Source organism: Diplotaxodon limnothrissa, linkage group LG10, assembly GCF_057381915.1.
Source record: "Diplotaxodon limnothrissa isolate DT_005_m linkage group LG10, D_limnothrissa_male_GT1.1, whole genome shotgun sequence".
NCBI classification, from domain to species: domain Eukaryota; kingdom Metazoa; phylum Chordata; class Actinopteri; order Cichliformes; family Cichlidae; genus Diplotaxodon; species Diplotaxodon limnothrissa.
The window spans coordinates 26,641,916-26,650,009 of NC_140605.1; the positions used below are offsets into that span (position 1 = coordinate 26,641,916).

At 39.1% G+C, this 8,094-nt stretch overlaps 1 protein-coding gene across 1 annotated transcript; it reads left to right on the forward strand.

Moving 5' to 3' along the window:
• Nucleotides 1–544: 544 nt before the first annotated feature.
• LOC146624570 (15-hydroxyprostaglandin dehydrogenase [NAD(+)]-like) lies at nt 545–6,546 on the forward strand. The gene is made up of 7 exons (XM_085364019.1): nt 545–765; nt 2,111–2,234; nt 2,702–2,808; nt 3,024–3,120; nt 3,234–3,310; nt 6,035–6,192; nt 6,336–6,546. The coding sequence occupies exons 1-7, from the start codon at nt 673–675 to the stop codon at nt 6,466–6,468; spliced, it is 789 nt and encodes a 262-aa protein (XP_085220145.1). The 5' UTR covers nt 545–672; the 3' UTR covers nt 6,469–6,546.
• The last annotated feature ends 1,548 nt before the right edge of the window (nt 6,547–8,094 follow it).

Here is an 8,094-nt window from a genome sequence, read left to right on the forward strand (position 1 = left end):
AGTAAAGTAACAGAATTACTTTTTTCAGGAAGTAATCAATAACCAATTACTGATTACTTCCTGAAAAAGTAATCCTGTTTACTGATTACTTATTTTTGAAAGTAATTAGTTACTGATTACCTTCAAGTAACTTGACCAACATTGGTCTCAAAATGGTCAGTAATATTTGTTTTTCTTAATGTGGCCCTAATACCCCTTCAAGCATTATGAAGCCATACAGTACTTAAAATATACTTCCATTAAATTGTCTCCTGAGAGTGTAATGACACCACGCACAGTGGTCTGGTAACATGACTAATCACTGGTTTTATCCAGTGGCATTGGGGGTTGTAAAATAACTGTACTCTCCAGTAAAACCCCGACCCCCCTCTCGTTACGCCCCTGCTGCACGCACCATCGAAAAATGACCGCGAGAAGAGTTTTTGCACAGTTGGGATGAATAGGCTGGTCGTTAACTGTGCAGTTACCAGTTACTCACTCTGACCGCCTCCAGTCTCTCACTCGACCTCCGCACGGTTGCCACACGTTTGAAGCCCCGCGCGTCTTCCTGGTGGGCGGCGACAGATGGGCAGTTTAAATAGCGACCAATTTCTCTCTATTTAACATTCTCTCAGTTCTTTGCGTGTGTAAGGAAGCTGACCACCTCCTGGCTCTTCTTAATAAACAGCTGAAATGGCTCTGGACGGTAAAACTGCGATAGTGACAGGAGCGGCGATGGGAATAGGGAAAGCGATAACGGAGATTCTTCTGAAAAACGGTGCTAAGGTAAAGATTAAGCTCGGACTTGGATTTCTTTTGTGTGTGTGTGTGTGTGTGTGTGTGTGAGTGAGAGATTATATGTGTGCGCTTGTTGTAAACAGTGGTGTAGAAAATATTAATTTACATTTACCGGCACCCTTTAGTTGAAAAAAATAGCAACTACAAAACAACCGTCGAAGAGTTGCCAAGCTGTTGACACCATGCCAAATTGTGACACATTAACTGGTAACACTTGACTAGCAGCATGTAATCCATGACTAAATGTGGAAATTCACTTGTTGCACACGTCTCTCTTTTTATTTAAGTTTTTTTTTCTTCATTTTTTTGTTGCTGTTTTCTTTTATATTGTGTTTTTAGTTGTTCATGCCCCACAGCCAAGAATTTTTTAATCAGCCTGTGGGGCAAAGAGCAGCTGGCGATGGAGTCAGCAAGAGCCTGTATATTTAGGGGGGTCTGAACATGTAGGTGTGCCCTTTACTTAAAAAAAATAAACACCTTGCAAAGCTGCCAAGTTTAATCTTAATCCTTGTCTTAGATTAAATGTGGAAATCTACCTGCCGTGTCTGTTTTTGTGTCAGCGCTGCATTTGTTATGTGGTTGTTGTTTATGTATTTTTAGTTCGTAAAGGTTGGGTGTGGATGAAAAGTGGGCAAAATATTGAGTTTTATGGAGAAAATAAAACGGCACACATTCAGAGGTGACACACATGCAGTGTTGGGAAGGTTACTTTTAAAATGTATTCCACTACAGAATACATGCCCCAAAATGTATTCTGTAACGTATTCCGTTACGTTACTCAATGAGAGTAACGTATTCTGAATACTTTGGATTACTTAATATATTATCATGCTTTTTACAACTGCATGAATGTACTATTGCTGTGTGATTTATTACTATTACTGAAGGTCAGAGGCTCCGAACCACAGTAAAGGGACCTCTGGCTAATACATCGGGTTCCTTGTCGGGCTCGTAGCCGAAAACTAGCTTTACTTTATTGTCTGGGTCAACTTCGCTTATGAGACACAGAGAGAGGCGTTGAAAGGCTGCTCCAACGGAACTTATTGTTTCAGAGGAAAACAGGAACACGGTGTACAATTGAGTCTTAATAGCTTACTTACAACTGGGCTCTCAGGCACTCTTCTTGGCTGCAGTGGTTATTATTATATTTACATGATACCAGCTCCCGTTTCTGCTCGATGACAACTTCTTTCTACTCTGCTTTCTACTTCCTTTTTCTCTCTCCCCCTCCCTTTTGCATAAGTCGAGGAACGTGTCAGGTTACATTTCACTGTGTGTTATACTTGTATAACTATGCATGTGAACCTTGGTCCTTGAACCTTCCTGTCAATAGGTTGCCGTCCTGGACGTGAATAAAGTTGAAGGAGAGAATCTAGTTAAAGACCTGAATAAAGAGTATGGAGCAGACCGAGCCCTGTTCCTGAGCTGCAATGTTGAATCGGATGAGGAGTTCAAAGGTAAAGCACACAAACCTGGAAAAACATTGTGAACGGTGGAGGTACCGAAAAGGGGGAAACAGCTGGAAATGCTAAAGTAAATGGGTCCCTGGCTCATCCTGAAGTAAACAACTGCCGAAACACATGAAACTGATCAAACGCGCTGTGATTTCGTAGTATGTGTTCCAGGCGGCAGATGTTCACCAGATGAAAGGAAGTTTCCAAAATTTGGGGACATTTTGTCTTGAGTCATGCAAGTGGCATTTGATTGCGGCTGAAAATCCACATTCAATGAAAAGGGAGAGTAGAACAAGGTCAGTGAGGTCTGAAAAAACTGAGTACAAGGGAGAGGAGAAAAGCACAGCAAGATTTGGATCCAACAACAGCTAAATTGGGCTTGTTTGTTTCATATAAAGGTGGGTGGGACAGGTCAGCATAGTTGTAAAGTGACTCTTGCAAAGTTAAGTGACTCCTGTAAACTCTCTCAGCTGCCTTTCAGAAAGCTGCAGAAGCCTTTGGAGCAATCGACATCTTGTGCAACAATGCCGGCATCTTGAATGAGGAGAAGTGGCAGGATATGATCTCCATAAACCTGGTAAGAAGCTGAAAGCACAACAGACGTGTTAGATTTGCTCTGTCTCAAATGGGATTAATTGCTGAAGATTTCAGAGCGACATCTAGGACAGTTATTGGTCTGACATAATAATGTCACAATAATATTCCTGTTATTCATTTCACAACATTTTATATGCAGGCAAGTGTTCATAGACAGTTGAAAGATTTTCGCCAGATATAAAGTTTGTGTTGTAGGCGGGTGTTATTAGGGGGACTTACCTGGCGCTGGAGCACATGCGCAAGACGAATGGAGGTGGAGGAGGGGTCATCGTCAACATAGCATCTATGGCAGGTAAATACTGTTTAATGGAAACTTGGAGAGATCACAGACAAGAGTGTTAGAAGTCATGAAATTCAGGTTTAAACTTTAATCTTTTACAATGATTGATACAACCCGTCCTACAGGTCTGGGCCCTTTTCTTACCTGTCCTGTCTATACGGCTACCAAGCACGGAGTGATCGGATTTACTCGAGCCGTTGCGGTAAGAAAGAACTCCCCATGATATTGTTCAAGAACATCAAGACGATATTTGTTTGCCTTGTGATATGCTAGCTAGCAGTCTCTATGAACATGCATGCGTGATGCAAGTTTTGCCTTAGTTTTTTGTATTAAGTAATCACATTATGAAAACATCTGAAAGTGCAGGGTGTTTTTTGGTGTGGCCTGTCATTGTGTGAAAATGGTGGAATTGATCAAAAATCTGATCGGTGTGGTGAATAATCACTGTTTCTTATGATCTAAGTTAGAGAAGGTAGCTAGCCTTGTGCGTTGTGGTTGTTTCTGTCGCAGCATAGTTGATAGTTAAACAGCCTTCAACTACACATGGACACAACTCGTATGCATCATCAGGCAGAATTAATTGAGAAGAGGTGAGACATATACTTGTACACGCACACACAAAACCCCCAAAACAAAAAGTCCTACAAAAGTTCAGAAAAACTAGAACCAAAACCTAAGAAACACATAAAGCAGGCAAAACACAGTGCAACTTAGCAAAAATGTAATAAAAGGACATAACTGTTTAGAACTGAGCATAACTGATGAGTTGAAACAGCTGGGTAACAAGAAACAGCTGGAACTAGTCAAGTCCAACTAACTCGGGGATGCAAACTACAAACGGTGCTGAAAATCAGATATAAACAAAAAAACAAACTAAGAATGAAACAGCATCAAATAATAAACAAGAATTTAAAATTTAGCAAAAACTCAAGGTCCAGCACCCAGGACCATGACAGCATGTGTGAATGCTCCTTTAGTCATTAAGAAGCTGCTGGTCTGATGATAAAGTTACAAGCTAATCTTTACTGGTAGTACTTGCAAAGCTACATTTTTGCAGGGCAAGTACCAACTTGCCCTCTCAGAAAATGTGCATTATTATCATATTAGGATATTGTGTAATGTGTCTTAGTAAACAACAATGAAAAGTAGTTATCCATGATTACTGTTTTTTCTGTTGGATAACAAGGATATCGAATAAAACACACACAACTGATATTAGAAGCTGCACTCTTAATTTGTTGTTATTTGTTCTGCTTTCAGTGGCAATAAAGCTATCCTCTTCTATTGAATTAAATGGCAGTGCCTTGGTTCAGTAGGTTTAATAAAATACATTAGATTAAATTAGATTTATGATATGTGCAATGAAATCATTTATAACAGCTACTTTTTGTTAGTGTTCCTGTGATATTATGAAGACTGGCTGATTTAGTGATATGTAAAACCAGTTGTACACTGGTGTGTTGGTGTGCTGCCAGATGGTACTTCATTAGAATAAGCATAAGCTAAATGAAGACATCCATCACCATATAAGTGACTAACCACACAAAAAAAAGTGTCATTGCAAATTAGTTGTACCAGGAATTGTCAAGGCAGTGTCATTATTTTATTTTGAAATCCTTCCTCAAGATACTACCCCCCCCCCTACAGAAAGCTATGTTGTTGAGTCATTCATCTGATAGAACACAGTTATGCATTTATTATTAAAGTGACCACAAATGTCAGTTTTTGAAAGATGCTATGGTCGTGTAGTATCTGATCTGTAGCTGTATGGACAATAAGAGCTTTTCTTCTATACACCAACAAAGTGGATTTTAACATTTCTTGCAAACTCTCAATGTGACGTCCAATTATATGTTGACACAAGTGAAGGAGGCCAACATTACAGCGATGGAAATTCTGGCTCTTTTTAGAGAACTGGCTCTTTCGGCTCCCAACCGGCTCTTCGGGTTGTTTAGTTGATAATTCTATATTATCAACAACAATATAAAATTATACACACAATTATGTGTAAATTATGTTGTCTCTTGTTGTTGCCCCTGGCTCTCTTTCTCTCCCTCCTGCTCAACATTGTCATATTAGAAAGTTATAGTAGTGAAAATGAGTGACACCAAGAAAAGAAGCAAAATCTGGAACCATTTAAATTTTACTGACAATACATAGGCAGAGTGTAGAGTGTGCATGAAAAGGATATCATGCACAGGCACCTGAGAACTGTCCACCCATCAGTGCAATGGGAAGACGAAACGCAGTCAGTTGAGTGTGATATTAATGAAGATGCCAATGTATCTACTGCAACAGGTGTCAAACTCCAGGCCTCAGGGGACGGTTTCCTGCAGGTTTTAGATGTGTCCTTGAGCCAACACAGCTGCTTTAAATGGCTAAATCACCCCCTCAACATGTCTTGGGGTTTGCCAGAAGCCAGTTAAATCATTTCGAGGTCAAAATACTCATCATTTTTGAGGATTTTAAGTGCGCCTTATAGTGCGGAAAATACGGTAGTCACTAACTGCAGTGGATTCTCACTCAAGTATTAAAAACAAGCCTCAGACTTAAAATAATGTTACTCTATCCTACTACTTTCGAGCCTCTGAAAGTGGGAGGCTGTGTTTAAACTCTACTGTGTTGGTGTATTAGAGACAAAAACAATGGGTTGTCCAAAAATCTGCTGCTCATGTTCATTCAGTGCAGAGTTATGAATCAACATGTACATGCGCTCTATGTGTAACTCCAACCTACTGCTGTTTTTTTTCCAATTTAAAATGCCCAAATAGTCATCTATTGATCTCCGAACACTTGAGAAATATATATAACCTGCATTTTAATGCCTCCGATTAGAAACAAACAGTAACTTAATGTTTATGTCCGTGCTATGCTTTACTTAAACCAAGAAGGCTAATTATGTGAATTTTTTTTTTTTTTTAACTAGGCTGCCTCTGCAGCATCAAACTATGGAATACGGGTCAACGCTCTTTGTCCAAGTTTTGTTGGAACCGAACTTTTTATGACAATCGAACACAAACTGGGACAATTTGCTCACCTGAAGGGTGCAGCCAACCAGCTTGTGCAAAAGCTTGGGGTGTTAAAGTGAGTAATTTTCTTCTGTTTCTTGTTAAAGCAGTCATAAACCTTACAACATCGACATTTTGTTTCTCTGCTCCATCTGTATAACTTGATATAATAATGTGTACATGCATATTCACTGATGTCACTGTACCTTTTTGATTCAGTACACCTGAGGTAGCAGAGTGCATCCTTGAGCTGGTGACAGATGAGACCAAAAATGGAGAGGCCTTCATGGTGCGCACAGAAATGAAAGGTTACGTCCCTTTTCCATCACTAAGTAGCACCGATAAACCTTGAAACCATCATGTCGACATCGGATATCATTCCTTAAGTATGTAACAGATATGTGAATAATAAAGAAAAACCAAAAACCTTCAAGCATAATTTCTTGTGTCTTTATTTAAACTGCTGTAACCAACTGGAAATCTGACAAAAGTAGAAAAAGGTTATCTAGGAGACCAAAACTGCACCTGCTCTGCTAGATTACACATTTATGAATCTGGTTCGTATGAGATAACTTCACTCTGAGATGGAGAAAGATGTAAGAAAGACAGGACAGTAGAAGAAGAAGAGTGGTTAGAATCAAAAGTAAGGAATTTTAAAGTCAAGATAGTTCCCAACGTGTTTAAGTACTTTATGTAAAAGTTGTCTGTGTAATTTGGACAATTTAGTGTTTACTGGGACAGAACTGCAAACCAGGTAAGACACATTTCTGATCAGTCAGCCATAGTTTAACAGAAGTAACCAATTTGTTTAGGTGGGACAGAACTGTTATGTTTTGCACTAAATTTCTTAACATTTAACATATCACAGGTGACGTTTAGCCCCACGATAAAGCAGCACAGAGGATTTTACATTTCATTTTCTAATTTTAAACATTTTTCAGTAACAATCATATTTCTAATTAATATAGTGGATTTTTTTTGTTTCCTTAAACGTGTAGGGCACACTATAGCAAGCAGAGCAAACCATGTTTTTGTTGTTATGTTAGATACTTTTCTTTCGTCAGTGCAAGTTAGTATGGAAGTGCTTATTAACATTTTTCTTAAATTTATAAGAAATATTTTCTGCATCATGATGCAACATTGTTGTGTGCGGGGTTACATATTCGCAGACCAGTCAGGGGGCTGGTATGTGGCCTGCTATGATGAATCATGTTTTCTTTGACGTCACATGAAAGGTGTGTTTGCCATTATTTATTTATTTATTTTTTTAAAATCTTCCTGTGTAAAAGTCAAAATACAGAAGGATTATAATGAAAAGCTAAGTAACTACTACAAAAAACTAAGTATGTCCTTTCTGCTTCCATAGGAATTAAGAGGTTAAGTATGCGAAGCTCATCCGGTGTCTGCTACTTGTGAATTACTGTCTCACTGCAAAATGATTCACAAGTAGGAAACATTCAGATGAAGACATTTGACTTTGTGGACATCACCCCAAAGTCAGACTGTAGATCTCAGATCAGCCTCAGTTAGCACGAAAGACTGAACAAGTATTCCTTTTTGGAAGGGTTGATAGAGTTGTTGGAATGGTTTCTCTCCAAAAAGAACAAGTCAACACAAAGTTGACACATCGCAGTCATTAAGTCAACCATTAACTCCTCTGTATACCAAAGTGTTCTAGAGTCAAATGTGAGGCCGGCAGGTAAAGCTGGCCTGAAACTGGATAAACAGGTTAATGAGTGAAGCACAGCAGCAGATCTACACCAGAAGAAAATAATCAAGGGGTTGCAATGGCCCAGTCAAAGTTCAGACCTCAGCCTCATTGGAATGCTGTGGAGGGACCTTATAAGACTTGTCTATATAGAACTATCCACAAATAAGGAAATGAAGTGAATATTTACTCAACAACACCATGGGAAAGTGAAAGCCATACAGAAAAGTTCCACATTTCTTCCATATGAGTTTAACTTATTACTTTTGA

Bases quoted from the DNA above. Each gene is read 5' to 3' on its own strand.
- LOC146624570 (XM_085364019.1), top strand. From the start codon at position 673: ATGGCTCTGGACGGTAAAACTGCGATAGTGACAGGAGCGGCGATGGGA. The intron at 766-2,110 runs GTAAAGATTAAG...TCCTGTCAATAG, and splicing joins TTCTGAAAAACGGTGCTAAG to GTTGCCGTCCTGGACGTGAA. The intron at 2,809-3,023 runs GTAAGAAGCTGA...TTTGTGTTGTAG, and splicing joins ATATGATCTCCATAAACCTG to GCGGGTGTTATTAGGGGGAC.